The following is a 22,295-nucleotide window of genomic DNA, read 5'->3' on the forward strand; positions in this document are numbered from 1 at the left end:
ATCAGAAAAAGTTGGCACAGTGTGGAACATGCAAATAAGAAGAGGTAGTGTTTTTAAAGTTTACTTTGACTTGTATTTCAACCTATGCATCCTAGTTTTCCCATGTGGTCTCCCATCCAGGTACAGCCCTGCTTAGGCTCAATGATTAACCCGTCTTGGGCTGCAGGGTGATATGGCTGTGATATCCTTAAGTTTGAATTTGGAGATACGTAAGGTTTATTTATAAACTGATTCAGAGAGGATCACATGCATATAATTTATCACGGCCGGTCACGTATTAGCTAATCATTATCTTCCAATCATATAAGTCATAAGCTACTATAAATAACCACAGTTTTCAGTCCACTTTATCTTAGTTTGGAAGAAACCCCTCTTCCTCCCCAATTCTCCTCCATTACCATTGATCGGGCGGCACGGCAGTCCAGTGGTTAGCACTGTGAGCCCCACATGGAAGAGCACTGTAGGCCATGATCCTGCCAGGCAGGTAGGCGGTTCTGTGAGGAGTTTGTATATCCTCCCCATGTCCGCGTGCGTTTTCTCCAGGTTCTCCCGTTTCCTATCACCGTCAAAAATAATACATCATGCATAACAAGCACTTGTCTAGCCCCTTTTCTCTCGTGTTCCCTTAGCTACCGCAGCCGGGGAGTTCTGAGCTCAAGCTCCCCTCTCGCTCTGCGAACGGCTCGAGGATCCCGGGACAGCATGTCAAACAAGCTTTTGATAGATCATCAGCTAAGTGTGAACTCTTGAAAATACAAAAAGTGAGTAAAAATGCAAAAAATCTTTGTTTAAACCTCAATTTCGAACCAAAAAATTTCAATTAAAGGCATGTTTGTATAGGTGTTTTATTTCGTAGCTACTGAATGGCTTTAAATACTATCAAAAACAGCTTTGTATTAGAGCTTTGTCAGATTCTGCAATACATCCAAACAACAACCATCACATATTACATACTTAAGACTACATAAAATCTAACAGTTAATTACTGTATAGTGCAAAGGTCAGTTAAAAGACAGATTTTGCCTATATTGTCTTGAAGAGTCCAGAGACGATGTAGTCCGTGTGAACTCCATCAATGAGTCCGGTGCCATTGTTGTGAATGAACCAGCAGGGCACGTCGTCTCCATTCTTCACATCCTGTCTGAAATCTCTCTTCCAGCCCCTGGAGCAATGGAAGAGTGAACATTTGCATGAATATTGTTTTTATACTCAAGTGTAAATTTGTATTTGTGTTCATTTTATTCACCTGGTAACTGTGAGCTTGTTTCTTTTCACAAACATAACGGCATCTTGTTTATCGGCGTCCTTTCCTGGAAATAAGTCACTGACCTCAAAGTTTATGCCGTGGTAGAATTGACCTGCATTAAAATTTGACACCAAATGAAACCGTTGGTAACTTCAGGATTAGAGTAAATGAACTGCACAAAGTAAAAGTGCAGTAATGTTGCAGAAAGATGCTGTTTTTTTGAAAGTTCTGTTTCAAGCCCTCAACACTTGACTCAAATACTGATCAATTAGGAACATTTCCCCTACTTTTATCTTTATGATTAGATTTTTCAACCCGCTCACAGTGAATCGTTACATCCCTACAGTTCAGTATAAACTATAACTTATTTATATTAGCATAAATATAAAAAATAATGAAAAAAAGGCTTGGTTCCATCACAAAACATGGAAATGTGCCTATATTAGCAATTAAACTACAATCAATAAGATTTACCAAGAAGGCCATGGACATCTTGCGAAAGTTGGTGACTGTCTAAGGTGTAGAACCCAAGGTAGTCTTGATGATATGGATGTTTCCGCCATATTTTATGCAAGATAATAAGAAACTTGACTGAGTTCTTTAGGGTCACTGTTAAACTTTGATCTTTGATCACCTGCAGGTCCATACTAGGGGAAAAAAATAAGGATTTAGCTCAAATTATGCTTATTTTAGAAGAATAATTCATTCAAAAATGGCAATCCTGCTATTATTTTGTATCAAACTTATATGTTTTATATCAAAGCTATCTATTTAAGTACTGTCTAATATAACTGGCACATACTTGAGTCCTTTTATTGTCCTCTTGTTCGTCCAGGAGAGTTTAGTCTGTTTTCCTCCTTCGGACACCCAGATCTCCTGTGTGCTCACCATCAGTCTGATACCCAATTTCTCATCAACAATCCCAAAGCGGCCAAAATAAGTGTGCAACTTGCTCCCTGGGATGATCTTCTTATCTCCGATGATCTGACCATTCACCATGATGCCTGCATATGTATTTTTCACAAACATAAATAACAGAAAAATATAATAGAGGTCAAATCAAATCACTTTTATTGTCACATCATCAGCAGCACGTGTGCTATGATGAGTGAAAAGCTTAGGTGCCGGGTCCAGACAGTACTAAATACAGATTTAGTACAATGACCGTGCAAATATTAAGGGTGTCACGATCCTCCAAATCCTCGATTCGATTACATTTTCGATTCTAAAGGCACGATTCGATTCGATTTTCGATTATGAATGATTAATTAATTAATGACCAATTAATTATTTGTAACCTACTGTTTAAACTACCTGACCTGGATGGTCTTTGTTTTACCCATAAACAAATCATACAGTAAATGAATAAAGGCAAGATACACACATAATTACCTCCTGTCAATCACTTTTTCTGCGGGACTCGTGAATAGGCAGTGATCTGTGTCGTTATAATGGCGTCGGTAAAAAAAGACGCACAAGCAACAGGAACCAGCCAACAGTATCTGAGGTGTTCGCTAAAATGACTAAGTACAAGTGAGTGAAAGATTGAAGCAGTCCTCTGACTGCCTGGACCTGCTGTCTCGAGCGCATGGCTGTGTCTGTGTGGTCACGTGATGTGCATTTTCAGAGGTAGAGAGGAAGGAGGGCTGCTCAGAAATGCTACACGCCACTGTGGATGTCAAATCGTTGTCGTTCTAAAATGCCATAAAACAAAGACAGTGTAAACAGGGCCTGAGTGTGTACTTTTCGCGAGCGGATTTGCAACGGGGGCGGGCGGAGGATCACGATGCCGGTGTTGTCTATCGGATAAACCGTACGTAATGCGTACATAGCAGAGCTTGCAAAACTGTGTTTTTTTTGGTCAACAACACGAACGTTGTCAACATAACTCACTGGAAATCCAAAATGCTTACACACCGGCGACTTCATTGAAAGAGGAGAGGGTTTAAGCTCCGTCGACGGGTCTCCTGCTTCTGCACTTTAACAAGCACTTCAACAAGCCTGTTTTTTTCCCGCTTGGCAAGCCAAGCTGACCTGACATGGGGGCGTGGCAGCATCAACGATTCTATTTTTTGATTCGATAATCGAAATTGAGCATAAATTTTGATCGATATCGATTAAAAATCAAAATTGTGACACCCCTAGCAAATACAGACTTATTACCTACTAACATAATTTATATTATATTGGCTATGTTGTGGCAGCTTGCAAGGGAGGTAAGCATGAGTAAATAAAATGCTCCCACTTCCTAAAAGAAGATAACTGTTGACAATTTCTGCGCGTGCAGAATTCCACAGATTTTCCGCAGAATTCTGCAGATTTCTGCAGTTTTTTAGCCTATTATAAATTCTGTTTATTTACTTGAGTAATTGTGTAAATTGGAATTTATTCAGTTTTTATTAAGTAATTTATTACTTTTTATTTAATATATTAAAGTGTAAATTATGATACTCCGCTGGATACTCCCAAAAAAATTCCGCAGAAATCCGCAGATTTTTACCAAAATTCTCCGCAGATATAGCAAAAAACGTCCGCAGATTCTGTCTGGCCCTACTTATGAGTTTGCTGGGACAGTCTTAAACTGACACTAAAAGTACAGCAGAGAAACCCAGGAGTCTTTTTTTATTGCTAGGGAGTAAAAAGCTGCAAAGCTATATTTCTGCTGTTGACATTTGACTAGAGTATAGATTCTCTGCCCGAGCCCAGACTTGACCCCATGCAACCTGCGCACTTGGTCGGGCTGATATTTCCTGTCACTATCTTTAGGCTGGGCCAGGCCATGATCAATCATTTGTGTTTATTAGCCTAATTGAGTGGAATGCTATGCCATAATTAGTATTATTTTATTAATATTTTAGCAAAGTCAGCCTAAGCAAGACGTGTGAGTCTGTAAAGTTGCACAATTCGCAATGTGTGTCTTGCACAGCAACGCTCTACCTCCTGCAACAGAATGCAGGGTTCCACACAATTCCTTCATGTTGTTCCAACACAAATTGATTAAATTAACTTAATTTGTTTTACAAATTAAGTTGATAGAACACAAAACAATTAAGTTTAAGAATCGGTCTGAATCAGCTTATTATAAATGGGTAGTTTGAACAAACAGCAAAAATATTTCACAATATAATCACTATGTACATCTAAGCAGACTTTTCTGGTTTTGTGGCAGTGAATCACCTGTAAGCGGGTCTCTAACCAGGTTGAAGATGGTTCCAGGTTTGTCATCAATGTTGAAGCACAGAGCATTATTCTGATCTGGCAGCTCAATGATGAAATGTGGATCTCCGTCAACTGCGAAATCCAGAGAACAACAGGTAAGAGTTTTTTCTCTACTCTTCAGATTTTTCCAAACTATGCTCTTCTTACCTAAAGATGAAGGAGTCAACCTTCTTTGGGAAGCAGTGCCACCTTCATGAGTGTAGTTGTGAGACAGAGAAATGGAGGCAAAGTTTTAATTCATATAGGAATTTGGCATAATTCAGTGTATAGTAGCACAAGTTAAGATAACTCTTAATGGTTGCATTGCTCTTTATTGCATTTTCCATTCTCCTATTGCAAAACAATTGTATTGTATAGAATCCATTGACTTTTGCAATCTAGAGGTGTACAGGTGTACAGTCCACAAGGAAACAAGGTAGGTTTACAAGGTAGGTAAGGAAGCTACTGCACCAAATATTTTCTAGGGAGAACTTTAACTTCTAATTTTCTTGGGACAATTTTCATTGAAGAAACATTGTTGAAGATAGGTTTGCTGAAGTTCATTAGACTTGTGGGGGTAATTGTTTTCTAAAATTTGTAAAGGTCTAAATTTACAAGGTTTATGTTGTTAGCTTATGTTGCGAAGATAATTTATAAACTAATTTCAAGAGGATTATTTTTGTACCTTTTTAAAAATGATTAAAGCTTTACACCAAACAAACAAACAAACAAACAAACAAACAAACAAAACAAATGTATTTATATATATTCTTACCGAAAAGTGGAACTTGAGAATATTGTCTGAGACGTTGAGAAGTGCCAGTCAGCTGAGATGGAGCTCCTACATTTTTAAGGGGGTAGTAGAGAGATGGACAGAGAGTGTTCATTGCATAATTGCATTTGCATTATTTCAGTTTGTAGAAGCAGAAGATAACACGGTTCTTAAAGTCCACAATGAAGACTGAATGAATATATACTCATGCCAGCTTGTGGTATGTCCTCACGCTGCTCTGTGAATAAAGAAAATGAACAGTTTTAATATGTGACAAGCACCCATGTAGGATATTTTGGCTTCAGATGATCTCGTTTTTAGGGCATCAGTTCTCATGCCTTGAAAGTCAATATTATAATACTATTTCCAGAGATTAGTGTCAATATTGCTGTTTCTGTTGAATTGCAAAACCATCATATGTGGTATAACCATGTATAGATGGCAATATTACTGGATTGTACATGACTTCCAGGAATTTAGAGATGTAGCAATTAATTTGTTCAAAATATCATTGTGTTGTAGAGGGAATGTTTTAAAAACTTTTGCATTAAAGACATTACCATTTAAGTAGGATAGAGACGTTATCATTGTGTTTTTGTTGAAACATTTTAAAAATGTTTTAAATAACATTATTTAAACATTAATATAACAAGAGGATTCTAAGAATATTTAAACATAACGTTTTTATAACTTAGTGGGAACGCTATAGAAAAACTGTCTCAGAACATTAATATAATGGGGAATGGCACAATTTAATAACATTTTAAATAACGTTATTAAAACATTAAAATAATAGAAGAATGAAATGTTCTAATAACACTTTAATAACATTCTTATAACCAAACAATAACGTTAATACAAAAAACTGGACATTTTAAATGTTCTTATAACGTTCAAACAAAATGTTTTTAGAACTTAATGGTAACGTTACAGGAACAGTTTTGATAATATGAAATTGTTAGCTGGGTATCTTAACATTAAACAGCAGATACACATTTGAAAGTGCAGGAATAATGGCAGAGTCTTCATTATTGAACAGACTCTACCTTTAAAGTTAAAAAAAAGTCTAATACCTTCAGTCAGCTTGTCAGCAACGAGTGTTTCTTCATCGTCAGTTTGTGGTTTGGTGACCACCATGGAAGTAAGCGGTGTGACAAAGTTATACCTTAACGAAAGGCTCAGAGCTTCAGCTGTGGTGTTCTCCTTGTCTTCTGGAGAACATTTCTCTCTGTTAACAATTTGAAAAAAGGTATTAATTTTGTCAGTATTAGGTAACAGTTGAATTATTTGAGCTCATGTTTCAGGCTGACCTTTTATCCAGAAGTTGCTGAATGGTCAAATATGCCCACAGTCGCTCAATGAAATCTCCAAAGATGTACTCCTGCTCCGGGAACACACTGTCCCACTCTTCAGCAATCGCTACACCCTGCATTACAAACTGGTCTTCCAACTGAAATGGGTTATATGGGTCTTATTGAATGGTTCAATTAAACCTCATACAACAGTTAAAGGTCTTGTGAAGTACTTTGACATATACATTCGATATTTGATGTATTGTCAACTGAATCATAAAAAGAGGGCGGGACATAGTGTAGCTCCTCCTCTTTAAAATAGTCAATAGTGTTTGGCCAGTGAGAGTGGTTGAGCTCAAGCACATCAAATGTAAAGCGTTTTAAAGGGGGTGAGGCATGTCAGATTCTAAAGAGCATTTGATTGGTCAGACGATTTGATTAGAAACTTAAAATTTGAGATGACAAATAAAAAAAAAATTGTTGATCCATTTAGGTGACGGTGTACATGTTTATATTGGTTATATATTTTCTACATGCAAATTTGGGTGCACACTAACTTTTATAGATATAAAAATGAGCAATACTAATACTGACGTCTAAAATTCTTTATTGTAATTTCACGAGACCTATAATAGTTAGCTTTTCTTACCCCATTTGCAGATACTTCAGTCGGAAATGTATTGATCTCCAGTTCTTGAAGGCGTCCAGCTACCACTATCTCAGAGCCCTTGAAGAAATGTCTAAAGTGGCTTTGCGTCACGTCTGTTACAGCGTTGTCAGGGTAATTTAGATTAACCTCTATGAGAAGTGGAGTAGCCACTTCTTCATAAAAACCCTACAGAGAAAGGAAATCATTCAGGACCTGCATATCACCTGAATTATTTCACTGTTTGAGAATCAGTTCTACTGTACCTGTAGTTGAAGCGCAGCGTCCGAGGCCTCATAGACTCTTCGAGCAAGTCCATCATTCTGCTTGGCCAGCGTATCGAGCAGAATGTAGTCCAAATCATAGCCAAAGCCCAAACAAAAGAGACTCATGCTTCCATTAATAGCATTTCGGACATTTTCTTGGATTTTGGACAGGTCTTGCTCCCCTTAAATACAATATTGAGTGCATATCAATATAATTGAATATTTTGGCTTTCAAAAGCAGAGGTATTCAAACATATTTGTCCAATTATAATTGAATATTTTTAATGCTACAAAAAATATTTAGATTATTTTGGGTGGTGATTTGGTCTTTGATCAGGAGTTGATTTCTGTTTAGGGACTGTAAAATTGCAAATACAGAAATCAGTAGATAAAAAGAAAGTCTACAATCAAAACAATGGCGTGTGGTATATTATAATAGCTTTAAAATTCACTTCATTTTATTTCAACATGGATGTGTGTGATGTAGATTGAAGAACAAAAGGTTAAAATAAATTATGTTGTCAAGCTGCATGGGTAAATCAGGGTTTGGATCCCTGCTGGACACTTCTAAACACACAATAAAGACATTATTATTTGACTTAATATTACTTGCTTATTAAATTTTTAAAATAATTTTTACAAAGTAAATGCATTTTAAAATACTTTAGTATGTTCAAGGCAAAGTCAATACAAACCAGAACTGGGTTGTCCATCTGTTAGAAGGATTATCATGGACATGTTTGGGAAAGAAGCACTTTTTTCTGAGGTAAGCATGTCCACCGCGTACAAAATTCCCTTGTTAATATCAGTCACTAATGAAAAAGAGAGAATATTTCAATATAGTGACAGTAATGTAACTTTGGCATTCAGTGTGTGGAACAGTAAAGATTTTCCTTGCACTAACTAGATACACTTTATGAACAAAAGTATTGGCAAAACTATGTGCTAAATACAACCCTAAATCAGAAAAAAGTTGGGACATTTGGAAAACAAAAATAAAAAAAAGAAAGTAGTGACTTGTATTTCAATGAAGAAAATACAACAAACATAATTTATCGTGTTCCTCGTGGTATTTATTTATTTATTTATTTATTTATTTTTTAAAGGTATTCCAATTTAGTTCTTGCTACACATTTAAAAAAAAAGTCTGGACAGGAGCAGTTTAGGGCTAGTAATCAGGTCAATTGGTAAAATAATGATGTGATTTAAAACACGTGATGTCAACAGGGGATTGTAATTTGGTACAAAAGCAGCATCCAAGAAAGCTTTAGAGCTTTAGCAGCAAAGGTGGGCAGATAATTGCCAGTTTGCCAATAAATGCATGAGAAAACAATTGAAATGTTTAAAAAAAATGTTGTTCTTCAAAGAAAGAGAGGAAGACATTTGGATATTTCACCTTCAACAGTGCAAAACATCGTTAAGCACTTAAATTCCTCCAGATTCCTTGAATCTTTTAAAGGACATGGCCGCAAGCCTAAGCTAAACCACCGTGATCCCTAATCCCTTAGGTGGCACTGCATCAAGAATTCTCATTCATCTATAAGCCAGATCACCACATGCACAGCAAAATATGAGGACCCAAAACAACTCTATGGGTGTTAATTTCAACACTTTGAAAGTGTCTCATGGGGTCCACTCAAAACTGAGTTAAATCAACACTTTCAAAAGGGTTGGCACATTGACACCGAAGTAAGGGTTAATTTTAACTCTGGGCAGAGTTAAAAATGTAACTATATTTAACACCGCCTGGTAGTAATTTTTTTACTACAATATGTTGTTATTTTATTCAACTCTCTTGAGTGTAAATATGGTAAAAAGGTCAAATAGACTGTAAATTACAAAAGAAAAACATTTAATTTGAAAACATTCACGGCTTCAACAATTCATTCAGTTTTTAAAATGCAACAATGTCAAATATGCTTTAAATGTTTTATTAGTACAGACAGTATTAACAAAATAGTTTCAGTCCTTTAGTCCAAACTTGATGTTTCATCAGTGCAATTTGAAAGTTCAATATAGCGTCACTCATAGTTTTCTTCTAAACGCATAGTTTTCTTCTGAAATGACATTTTAAACAACTTGGCTTGCAAATCTTTCACTTCTGGTGTTTCCTTGGTCCTCCGTATCAAACACAGCAGTTTATGAAGGTATAAATGCTGTAAACTTGTGTGAAAACAAACTTTAGCTAGGAAATCTCATCAAGCATGTCCTGTGAATGAAGTGCTTCCCAGCCACAGGATGACCGTTTTATCCATGATGATGTAGCAGCTGCTGATCGCTCGTCTGGTGGTTCCTGATGCACGGATATAGGGTGATGCTCATCTAAGAACTTTTCAAGTCTCCAGCATGACTAAGAAAAATGTTTGAAAACAAATTGCAATCAAATTCTATGATATATTTAAAAGAACATTTAAAGTAAATAAAACATTCAAGAAATCTAAACTCACCTTTTGAAAATCTTCATGATGATCCACAACTTGACTCTCCCAGCTGGTTGAGGTGACAGGATATGGAAAAGTAGAAAAAACACATACATCACTGTTGGATCTCCAAAAACAATTAGGTTAACCACTATGACTAGAACTGGAAAAACAGGCAGCTGTCTGTCCAGAATCCTGAATTTAACACAACACTTGGAGCAAAATTTAGAGGAGCTTAAAATCTTTTATATCATTTAGTGATGCTGACTTCCCCAAAATATTTGCCACAGTGTAAAAAATATTCATAAACTTACAGTTTTATGTAAGTGTGTGCCTGCGTGTGTGTGTGTGTGCGTGCGCGTTTCTTTACCAGATTCAACTTGTTAGGCCCTTTCAGGTCCAGTATTGACGCCACCTTTCCTGGAGTCTAGCAGATGTTTCAGGTCCAAATATAATCTAAAATATTAGGATAAGCAGAAGAGAAAAAGTGCAAAGCAAAGAGCAAAACATTATTTAAGTAATAGTTCACCCACAATACAAAACTTATCACCTTCATGTCATTTGTTATTCTTGAATGCTCTAATACCCTCTCAGCTTATTGTGAAACAAATACAGACTTTTATCAAACATACCTTCATTATTATCACCACATATGACCAAGAAGGTGTGCTTGGTCATTTCACCAACTCTGGAAATACACCATCCGTCTCTAATCAGCCACCGGCACAGGGTCTTGTGTTATTGTATAGAGAACTGTGGCTGTTAAAAAACAACAAAACATTAGTATCTAACACATATGCATAACCTTCAGATAAAAAAGAGAGATGAACATCACAAAGTATGCCTCACACTTTTTCAGATATCTTTTGATTCAGATGTTGATTATTGATAATAAATCTACAAATCAAACCTGTATCATCATTAGGCTGCTCAAATATGAATCAGTTGATTAATTTTACAGACAGGTGGCTGTTTACAACGCACTAAATTGTCTTTAATAAAACGGAAATGTTGTGTACATGCTAGGTTTAGTCTATAAGCACAATATCATGCGGGAGAAAAAGTTTGACTAAGATGTTCCTGACTACAGAAATAGCCTAACTTACTAACGTCGACATCCCGAGTTGGCAAAAGTCATTTTCGGGGGATACAGAGTTGATTTGCGGGAGGTAGCGGGAGAGATGAGAACCTGAAGAGCAACGGGATGAGTTGCGCGCGACGTACCTAAAGAGCGGTGGGGGTGACTTGCGCGCGACGTACTTTAAGAGCTGGGAGGGATGCGGTGGAGAGGGGTGTGCAAAGTGTTTAATGACCGGGCGGGAGACGCGCGATTTCCGGGAGATTATCATTCATTTGCGGGCATCTACTTGGGCATCTGGGAGTCTCTGTGCATTTGCGGGATAACGTTAACGTTAGTCCCGCAACTTCCGGGAGACTTCTGTAACGTTAAATGTCCGAGAAAGTGCAAACGCGGTCATTTAAAGACATTAATGTTAACATTCCGACTTTAATGGTTGTCAACACTTAATATAATTCAAGCGTACGTTATCACACGAGTCTATGGACTAACAGTATATGGACGGCCACGAATCAACCAGTTTAAAAGGGCCGCGGTGTTTAAAATAACCAAATTAACGTACACGAATAACAAACAATCATATGTTTTAGTCAGGAAGCCTTTTACAAGTAAGCATGTGTTGATTTACTCACCAGATATGTTTTAGAAACTCTCCAGAGCTTATGGAAACCGTCCTGTGTTGCCGTTAGCATCCGGGCAGAGTAAGTTAGGCTGTTAGGCGGCTCTGGGGATTCCCTCGCTAGTTTGCTTCAAATTAAAGGAGAAGTGTCGATTTTATTTTATAGATGGGAAACAACGCACAAAATGGCATTAAGCGTGACAGAAATGTGTTGAACATGTACATTTGATGTTTTTATGCACTTTGTATGCGTGAGCATATATAAAAACATTCTTGAAAAGAAGTGAATAGTAATGCAGTTAAGCTAGATAACTTACACAAACGACCATGAATGAACCGCAGAAGTTTTAAATTGTCACTCCATTCTAAAGTTATTAACTTAACAATATGTTTACAACTGTATTTCCTTAAAGAAAGTCAGTAAAATACCAACATTTAGGTAGTTTGACTCACCAGTTGCTGTTCTAAACCTCAGATGGAAAATGGCGTCTGGAAAATTCTTCAGTGACTGGGGCTGCATGAATTCCCGGATGTTGGAAATAACACCACCAAGTGTAGAAAAGATAACTCCTTGATTTCTCACTGAATAAAATCAATTCTAACTCTAATTATATTCATTTGTCAAAATCTAACTCTTTAACGTCAACACTTCACTCTGAAATGCTTCAACACCGAGAATTTAACTCTGATGAATTTGCTGTGTGAGCTCAGGATTGCTTTGGCAAACCTTTGTCAAGTATCACAATATGTAGTTACATCCACAAATGGCAGTTAAAGCTGTACTGTGCTAAAAGGAAGCCCTATGCTAAAAAGTCCAGAAGTGCCTTCAACTTCTTTGGGCTTGGAGGCATCTGGGATGGACCATCACACAGCAGAAACCTGTACTGTGGACGGATGAATCAGCATTTCAGGTATTTTAGGGACAAATGGAAGCCATGTGCTCTGGACAAATGAAGAAAAGGATCATCCAGACTGTCACCAGCAATATGTCCAAATGCCATGGTTTGTCATGGTTGCATTTGCTGTGGTGGCACCACTGACGCTGGAAAGTACATAGAGATTTTGGAGCACAATATGCTGCTTTCTTTTCCAGGGACTCCCATGCAAATTTCAACGACAATAAAAAAAAAACACATTCTGCGCACATTACGAAGTCCTGGCTGTGGAGGAAGAGGATAGAGGTACTTGAGTGGCCTGCCTACAGTCCTGACCTGTCTCCAATAGAGAATGTGTGGCGCATTTTGAAGCAGGAAGAAAAAATGGACAAAATTACTCCTGAAACACTTCACTACTTGGTGTCTTCAGTCCCTAAATGTCTTTAAAGTGTCGTGCAAAAGAATGGCAACATTACAAAGTGATAAAGGCTTTACTGTTCCAACTTTGTTGCAAGAACCAAAATTGGAAATACGTGTTCGTTTAAAATAAATAAATAAATGAAAACAAATAAAAATCATAATGAACAAATTAAATTTTTTTTGAGTTGTCTGCAATAAAATACAAGTCAAAGTAAATTTACAAATCGCTACTTTGTTTTATTTACATTTTTCTATACTGTCCCGATTTTCCGATTTGGGGTTGTAGTGCCTTTCATTTGTATAACAACATTAATCATCGGGAGGCGGCATAATTCCTTTCATGGGAGTTTGCTTTTACAATCGAAAATAAATAAAGTAATCCAACATCAGTGCCTGATAGCACCGTCCCGTCCGCTACATAAGCAAAACTGTGAGTGTTGAGTGCTTGAAGTATCAAACATTCCACACTTCATAAATGTATATAATATTTCAGTGTGATTGCACTACTATTACTATGTATCCTACAAAATGTCGTAGAATAGTCCACAAGTTAGGGATGTGGGCCACACCTTAAAATTTGCTTCATACTTACTAGATCTTGCATTAATAGTCTGAACATACTCTTTTGCTTCTGTCACATTTTCAGGTGTAGCTTTGCTAAGGGATGGTCTCCATGACTCTATAACGTCATCAAACGTGACCAGCCCAAAGTAATCATCTTCATGCAGTTCACTTAGTATTGTCGTCAGAGCTTCTTGAGTCTGCTAACAGATAAACAGATGATTCAAATGCACAAACGTAGAGGAAATGTATGGTAAAACAATTTCTAGACTTGCCTGTTTCATCTTCTCTCCCATCATAGAGCCACTCCTGTCTATCACAAATACCACATTCTTAGGCATTTGTGGTAAACCTTCGGGGGCAAAAAAGTGCACAAAGTAGCCATTTACTATCTGAAACAGAGAAGCATGAGAAAAACATCTGAATAAGGCAGTTTTAATAGGTAATACGCAGGCCCACACATAATCTGCACCCACTAAATGTAGCAAATTTTCATTGATTTTTTTGGTGTTTTTGTTGTTGCATTTTGTAGTTTAAAATGTGCCACACGTTCTCTATTGGAGACAGGTCGGGACTGCAGGCAGGCCAGTCAAGTGCCTGTATCCTCTTCCTCTGCAGCCAGGACTTTTTAATGAGGTCTGCTCTATTACAGAGATTTCTTGCGGCGCGGGAATAAATTTCCTAATAAAGCGCGGGAGCGGTTGGTCAGCTGGTGTAATTTTGGACGGGAGCGGTCTAACAATATTGCTCCTGACTCCCGAGCGAGCGAGTACACTTTTGTGTGTGTGTGTGTGTGTGTGTGTGTGTGTGTGTGTGTGTGTGTGTGTGTGTGTGGGTGTTTATACAGCTTGTTGTAAGTTGTCTAGACTCTGAATAGCTGGGTGGTTTTCAGTTTCGTCCACACATTCAGTCAAAGTAGTCCTGAGCCCATGTGGTGATATCGCTTATAGATAAATGAGGAGTCTTGATGCAGTGCCGCTTGATCACGGTCGGAGATCACGGCAGTTCAGCTTAGACTTCTGCCCTTATCCTGAAATTCCTCCAGATTCCTTGAAACTTTTAAGGATGTTATGCACTGTTGCAGGTGAAATATCCAAATTTCTTACTACCTTCTTTTAAGAAAATTTTTTTACTTTTCATTAATCTTCTTACATATTTGTTGGCAAACTGGTGATCCTCTGCCATCTTTGCTCCTAAAGGACTAGACCTTTCTTGAAAGCTGCTTTTATTCAGTTTTTTTAATATTAATTTTAGTTATGTTATTGGATATGCAAATGTTTATATGATTTATGTACAATGCAGTTTGTAAAGTCATATTTTAGTAGATATATGAGAGGCTTGCTTTGTTTACTAAACTAGTCTTTCTAATTGAATTTGCATTGCAAACCCTAAATGTTTAAAGTTTTTTTTTATTTTATTTTTTGTTTAGTTTTTAATTACTGTACTCTTGAAATCATTCTGCATAAATACACATATTTTTTAACTTTAAATTTTTTGAATATTTTTTTTTTACAAACTTCTGTGCAGAAATAGCACAAAAATCAGCAAATTCTGTGCGGCTCTGGTAGTTACTAAGTGATTCATTGTGAAAATTGGCTTTAATACTCTCAATAATGATTAAATCACACTGAACTGAGCTCAACTGAACTGAACTGAACTTAAACACTAAAAACTGAACTACACTGTTCCAGTTACTATGACCATTTATGTGAAGCTGCTTTGACACAATCTACATTGTAAAAGTGCTATACAAATAAAGCTGAATTGAATTGAATTGAATAGTATTGTACCTGTATTTCACCTATATCTTGTGCATGGTTTACGTCATACTTGATGAATAAATCTCCATCGATCAGCGTTGCTTCACAGTTCAAGCATTTTTTCTGCTGATCCAGTGTTGGTGAGAAGTACACATGTGCCTGAGGAGAAACACAAAGGATCAGTGTTATGAGCAGAGCAATAAAATGTTTACTCTAGTAGTTAAATGTGTTTTACTTTCAGGCTCTTTGCTGATCAAATGTCTTTTTATAAGAATAGTTCACCCAAAAATTTATTTCTGTCATAATTTACTCAACCTTTATTTGTTTCAAATTTTGAGTCTCTTCTTTCTTGAAACACAAAATAAGATAAGAAAAGATAAGAAATATAAGAAAGCCGGAAACCTGCACCCATTGACTTCCATCGTAGTTGTTTTCTGCTATGAAAGTCAATGGTTACAGGTTTTTAGCTTTATTTAAAACATCTTCTTTTGTGTGTAACAAAAGAAAGTAACTTAAAGGTTTGAGGGGGAGTAAATAATACAGTTACAGAGTACATTTTCATTTTTAGATGAACTGTCCCTTTAATGCTATTAAAAATTCACTTTTTTAAAATACTTCATGTTTAAAAATGTCACGTGGTTGGGATTTACTCAAACGAACTAAACTCATCCCAATATGACATGATAAGATTAAAAGAAATTAGTTTGCAGTGGCATAAGATATAAAATTGTAAACAATTACTGTTCATATACAGTCATGCATTACTTTGATTGTCCCTTCTTAGAATTTTAATTCTAACCTTTTTATCAGTGACTGTTTTCTTTACTAGAGGCAGCAGCTCATTGGTGATGAATGTTCCGTTGACGTCCACAAATGCGATTCCTTTGGGTTCATAGATATCTACCACAATCTGTGGATAAGAGACAATACTAATGTAACATAGTTGACAGTAGTTAAACATTTGGCTGAAAATATCCACATAGCAAAATTTCTCTGGCCCACACAGTTAGCTTTTGCTTGGCCCACATGCCGCGGTGAATCACCATACATGACTGGACCAAGTCTAGCTTTCAGACAAGGTCCAAACATGGATCATATCTGGCCAAGTCTCAGCTAAGTAATAACACAACTAGCCCTGATATGTTGGTGTTTTACGACTGCAATATCATTGATAAACTCATAAAGCGTTGCCCTTTAGGCATGCTATGGGCATGGTTTTACTCGAAGCTACGTGATTGGTAGAATTTTTTTCTCTCCTCAAAAACAATGTATGTGTATTTTAAATGTGGGTCAAGCTTACAAGGCAAATTTTACATCTGACCCAAGTCTTGAGTGCAGCCTTAAAGACAAACCTGAGCCATGTATGACCCACATGCTGGATGTTATGTCAGTGCTGGATGAATGCCTGCTTTATGCCAAATCTGGGCCAGAATTCTTTGCTACCGGGGTTAAAATGATGAACCTCAAAGTTCTGAACCAGCTGTTTGGGTCGGACACCTATCATGATCTCATAGCTGCCGAGACGCCTCTGCAGCAGCTCTTCGTAAGTAAGAGTGAATGTCACACTGCTTTGTGCTGCGATGTTGACCGACACCGAGAATTTCTCCATGTGCCTTCCCGAAGCCCTGAAAAAGCATAAACAAGTCTTATTTCTGGTAAAAAGATTAGCAAACATCAAAAAGCAAGTCAAAATTATTAGCCCTCTTGTGCTTTATTTATTTTTTCTTTATCAAATATTTCCCAAATTATATTTAACAGAGCAAGGAATTTTTCACAGAAACATTTGTTTCTTCCGGAGAAAGTTTTATTTTGGCTAGAATAAAAGCAGTTTATAATTTTTTTAACAATTTAAGGTCAGTACTGTTAGCCCCCTTAAGCAATATTATTTTGGATTGTCTACTGAACATACCATCGTTATACAAAAGCCCCTTTCACACATACACACCTTTCCGGAAAATTACCGGCAATTTTCCGGAAAGATGTGTATGTGTGAACAGGTCCTTTTTGAAAACACCGGTAAATTCGTTCTGGCTATTTTTTGGGAAGAGAAGTTGTAACATTACCGGTAATTTGCCGGAATGCTGCGCTGTGTGAATGCAGAAGGAAGATTGCCGGAAAGAGCGTGTGCACGTCTAGAGCGTGCTGACGTGAGACGTCTGCTTTAGCCAATCAGAACAGTCAGACGCATTCACGTCCGCGCGGTTTATGAGAATAAAAGCCTTTGAATATTTTTCCAGACACATTTAGCTGCTAGAAATTAGTCAGATATCGATTATATGTTCATCTTAATGCCAACCGTGTTAATAATTATCGATAAGATGCTCATGATAAGCTGCTGTTTGTTTACCTTCAAGCTTTTCGTGTGCCCGTGAAACAGCCCGTGAGCACCAGCACACACACATCATGTACATCTCGACATGCTAAAGTATTTCTCTATGTGTTTTCATCGAAGTAGTTTACAACACTGATCCGTCCACAAAGTTTGTGATGTAGTCAAATGTTTACAAATACAAGCGCAGCCATTTAGAGCTCATTTCTGGTGAATGATGTCAGAATTTACCGGTATTTTGGAATGGATGTGTGAATGCTCTTTTCCGGAAAAATTCCATAACGTCCTCGCCTGTGTGAACAGCGCTTTTTTGATTCTACTGGTAAAGTCGTTCCGGACATTTTCCATATATTTACTGGTATCACTGTGTGAAAGGGGCTAATGACTTGCCTAAATGCCCTAACTTTCCTAATTAAGCCTTTAAATGGCACTTTAAGCTGAATACTAGTAAGAGAAATTGGGGAAAACAAAATACTAGGGGGCTTATAATTCAAAAAGGCTAACAATTCTGACGTCAACTGTACGTGTACTTAGTTAGCATGCCAGAAATTCAGCGTTGATCTGTACTTACTTAACCAGGCCAGCAGTTTGACCGGATATCACAGCGCTCTCATACTTCTGCCTGGCCTGCTCTTTTTCCTTCACCTCACTTACATATATCCTGTTCTCGATCTCTCTGAAAAACAAACACTGAGTGTCTTACAGTTGCAGATGCAGTATATTAATAGCTTGTTTAACCAAAGGAAGGACTAACATGCTAAAATTGGTTATGAAGGCCGTTTTGGGTAAGTCCACCTCAAAGAAGACTTCCTGCGATGCTTTGGCTGTGTTCAGTGCTCTGGTGGTCATGACAGTGTGAGCAAAACGAGACGCAACCTTGCAGTCCACTCGCATGCTTTGCAGTTCAATCTGAGAGAAACATAGTTCGAGAATTCACTGTACATTTATATTAACAGTGTATATATAACTATATATTTAAAGTACAGATGAACGCAGAACTAACCGTATTGATTTTGTTAGCTCACATTGTTGGTTTTGTGGTGAACAATTCATCTGTGCATGTCATTAAGAAAAAAAACAATTGTTTGCCCTTTCAATCTAAAATTAAAATCTGAAAATGCACTTCCTGTTTGTTTTGAATTAAATTCTCAGATTAGGTCAGTCTAAGGTAGTGGGCGTGGCTAACATACTTAACCAATGTATAATCATGTCAACAAGACAGGACGTGCGCAAAGCAACCAGGAATAAAAGGTCTGTTCAGTTCGCTAGGATCATCAATCATCATCAAATGTGATCAAGAGTTAGTTTTACAAGTTTAAAACGTTTTAAAACAGTGCATGTGCGTAATGAATTACAGAAATTTACTTCAGCTTTACTTCATCAGCACAGCTGCGTGTCAGAACAATTATAAAAGAAGACGCTTCAGTCTCGCTTTGTGGACATTAAATCAGGTTTGTTTTGTACATTAACATAACAGATATCCATACAGCAGTGGATATTAACCTGTATTCTGTCACATTTGCATGCAAAAATAGTGCAAAGCTAAACGCGCACGCTGTGTGTGTGTGTGCTGTGTTATGTGTGTATCTGTGTGGTTGCGCGTGAATTTTGTACTGACATTGTGTGTGACTCACCGTTACAACTCAACAAGTATTTCTCACAAACGCTATGTGAGATTTTCTTCCTTTATGTCTGTCGTCTAAATAATCCGAGGAAGGAGGTTAAGGAGGTTAAGGCATGCAAAAAAGGCACGTAGAAACGGTGGGCGGGGAGGACTAGCCTTAAAGGTGCAGTACAACAAAACCGCTACCTGATGCAAAAAGGTATAAAAGGTATAATAAAAAATCTGATGGGTGTTTTGAGCTGAATTTTTACAGACACATTCTGGAGACACAAAAGACTTTTAAATCTGGTATTGAATCTGAAAAAAGGGGTAACCTAGGTGCCCTTTAAAAAATGACTTTGCCTGCGTCTTGAGTTGAACCAACACAATTCTTAAGTTTTTTTTTTTAATAATTTTTTTATTATTAAGTTAACTTAATCATTTTGTTTTGGCACAACATAAAGAATCTCTGTGGAACCCAATATTTTTTTACAGTAAATATTCTGAGCCTTCTGGTAACTTTGCAATCTCGGGTGTTATTCATCTTTTTGTCATCACTATTCACTTAAGTTGTCTTAAAAAGTGCAGCTTTTTAGAAAGTAAGTAACATAAAGGTTTGAGGGTAAGTAAATAATACAGTTACAGAGTACTGTACTTTGTCCTGAAGTGTGTTATACTGGTTTATAAATTAGTGAGTGACATTTAACTGTATTATAGGAAAAAAAATTTAAATTACTAATGTTTTGCTTCTTACACTTTACATACCTGAAACTTGCCTACAGCACTTATTCATTGTTGCTCTCATAGTTGTTTAAGTTGCTTCCTTGTACTCATCTGTAAGTCGCTTTGGATAAAAGCGTCTGCTAAATGACTAAATGTAAATGTAAACATTTTTATGAAAACAAATATTTCTTTTTTTTGGTAACAGTTTAGTTTAGGTCACGACTCACGGTTATAAACAAACAATTGACTAACACTGCTAACTTAAGCTACTAATTAGCTGTTTAGCAATAGTTGGTAAAGTAGAAGTTGGGTTTAGGTTTTGAGTAGAATTAGGGATGTAGAATAAGATCATACTTTATAACTACCAATGAACAGGTAATAACTTACAATAGGCCGGTAACAAACCAGTAGTTAACAGCATGAATTTTAATCTTAACAAACGTGTTACCATTTTTTTTTTGAAAGAAACAAACAATTGCTCTTTTAAGCCATATATGCTCTTGATAAAAAAAATTTAAAAAAATAAAAAGCATGAATGCACTGAAGCACAGTATTGATAAACCATACCTGTTTTGCAGAGTTGTTGCTGTCATCTTTGATTGTGACTTGAGCTTTGGCAATGAAAATCAAGCAAAATAACACAAACATCCATAGCATGACTTTCACTGCAGACATGGTGAAATCTGGGTCCTGAATGGCTTTAGACTGACTCCAGCTCTGTTGATGTTCTTAAATGAGAGTGAAAAGAGAGAGACAGATGAATGAGCGCCTGTGTGTGTTGTACATACGGTTTGCCAAAGGGGTGTGTGAATGTGCCCAATAATCTGGTACTTTCTACAGTGCTTACCCACTCCCTCCACCCGAAACAGCAGAATTCACATTTAATGACCAATTATGGCCAACTAAATAATTTTCTAGATTACCATTCAAATATGAACCAGTCAATAGTATACAGTAGGGAAAATCAGTAATGAACACGTCAGCATTTTTCTCAGAAGACATATTTGTAAAGGTGCTGTTGACTTAATGTTCACCGCATGTTGGAAATAACCAACAAAATCCATACATGCAAAGAAAACAAAACAAGTCAAAACTTTACAAATGAAGTTATGTGTAATAACATGAAATGACACAGGGAAAAAGTATTGAACACATGAAGAAAGGGAGGTGTAGAAAGGCAGTAAAGTTCTTTAGTAACCCTCTCCCCTTTCTCGGTGTAAATGAATATCAGCTGCTTCAGTCCAACATTTACATTAGTAGGAGGATGAATATGAAACCAGGGTGGACATTTCAGCAAGACAATGATCCAAAACACAGCCAAGGAGACTCTCAAATGCTTTCAGAGAAAGAAAATCAAGCTGTAGAATGGCCCAGCCAATCACCTGACCTTAATCCAATAGAGAATACAAAATAAAGCTCAGTATGATGGACGAGACTCATAGAACCGTCAAGATTTGAAGTCACCCCTGAACAAATCATGTAACTTCATTCTCCATATGGGGGTCGTCTTAAGGCTACCATCACCAAAAAGCCTTTTATATAAAGTATTAAATATATTTCAGTGTTTTGTTTTATTGTTTGGGTTTTAACTAAAATCTCGTTTACTTCTAACTTAACCATTAGAAATATTAATCCGTAAAATTTACGGTAAAAAAACAGCAGCTGTGGTTGCCAGTACTTTACCATTAAAAACACGGTACAAACCGTAAAAGTAATTTTTCATTTTTGCGGTAAATAACTGTATTTTATTAATTTATAGACGTAATATGTCTGTATTTTAAATGATCATCATCGTCTTTTGTTACACAGTTAGACACGTTAGCACACCCACATGCAGGTGGTGATGAGGAAGTTACATAATGAGCCAATGTTCATCACAATCAGGTTTTCCCACAAGCAAAAAAGAGTATCAGCATATAGAAGGTGCTCAGTGTCATTCACACAGCTACTAAACACCAGTATGGTAACACAAAAAAAATTAAAGTCATGAAATAAACATTATTTATCAACATTAGATGTAACATAAATCTCTAATGTGCATTACTGATGGGGAAACAACTAAAAAGATCCATATTAATGTCAACCAAATGCATAAAAAGTAATGTGCCATGCAGGAAATTCTGGGAAAGTCAATTTACGGTTATTTGCTGTATATATTAAGGAAACATACAGTAAACTAGGTTACGGATTTGTACTGTAGCATTTTTACTGTTTTTTTTACCGTTGAAATCACGGCCATTTTTTACAGTGCAGGAAGAAAAGAAAAAAACATGTGTTACTTATACTTATTTTCCCCATTGATATTGTCACTGCAGAATTTTTATATCATGACATGTAAATAAGCGGATCACTCAAGATCAGGTCCGTGTCCCCATCCGTGTGTGTATACTGTAGATGTTGTCGTTGTGTGTTTGTTGTGTCATATAATTTCCTATGTGTTGTGTTCCATGTGTTTATGTCATGTGATTCCTTTGTTCTGTTTTCCTG

The 22,295-nt window shown here is 36.8% G+C and overlaps 1 protein-coding gene and 1 long non-coding RNA gene across 3 annotated transcripts; both read right to left on the reverse strand.

The window, feature by feature from the left end:
* Nucleotides 1-826: 826 nt before the first annotated feature.
* itih3a.2 (inter-alpha-trypsin inhibitor heavy chain 3a, tandem duplicate 2) lies at nt 827-22,056 on the reverse strand. The gene is made up of 21 exons (XM_688091.9): nt 20,376-22,056; nt 18,237-18,391; nt 18,054-18,158; nt 16,616-16,778; nt 15,953-16,063; nt 15,184-15,312; nt 13,669-13,785; nt 13,425-13,593; nt 8,116-8,232; nt 7,421-7,602; nt 7,158-7,343; nt 6,527-6,666; nt 6,290-6,444; nt 5,422-5,454; nt 5,220-5,285; nt 4,613-4,654; nt 4,424-4,537; nt 2,049-2,250; nt 1,721-1,893; nt 1,247-1,358; nt 827-1,162 (listed from the first exon to the last, which is right to left on the reverse strand). Exons 1-21 carry the CDS (start codon nt 20,481-20,483, stop codon nt 1,024-1,026), a joined length of 2,718 nt encoding a protein of 905 aa, XP_693183.5. The 5' UTR covers nt 20,484-22,056; the 3' UTR covers nt 827-1,023.
* LOC141376505 (uncharacterized) lies at nt 9,258-12,037 on the reverse strand. Of its 2 annotated transcripts, none has more exons than XR_012386937.1 (6): nt 11,991-12,037; nt 11,551-11,665; nt 10,473-10,599; nt 10,211-10,296; nt 9,868-9,910; nt 9,258-9,770 (listed from the first exon to the last, which is right to left on the reverse strand). It is a non-coding gene; the product is annotated as an uncharacterized lncRNA (long non-coding RNA). The 2 variants fall into 2 exon arrangements; XR_012386938.1 differs by having other exon boundaries at nt 11,855-12,037.
* Nucleotides 22,057-22,295: the final 239 nt, after the last annotated feature.

The sequence above is a fragment of the Danio rerio genome, chromosome 11 (genome assembly GCF_049306965.1).
Source record: "Danio rerio strain Tuebingen ecotype United States chromosome 11, GRCz12tu, whole genome shotgun sequence".
Lineage (NCBI taxonomy): Eukaryota > Metazoa > Chordata > Actinopteri > Cypriniformes > Danionidae > Danio > Danio rerio.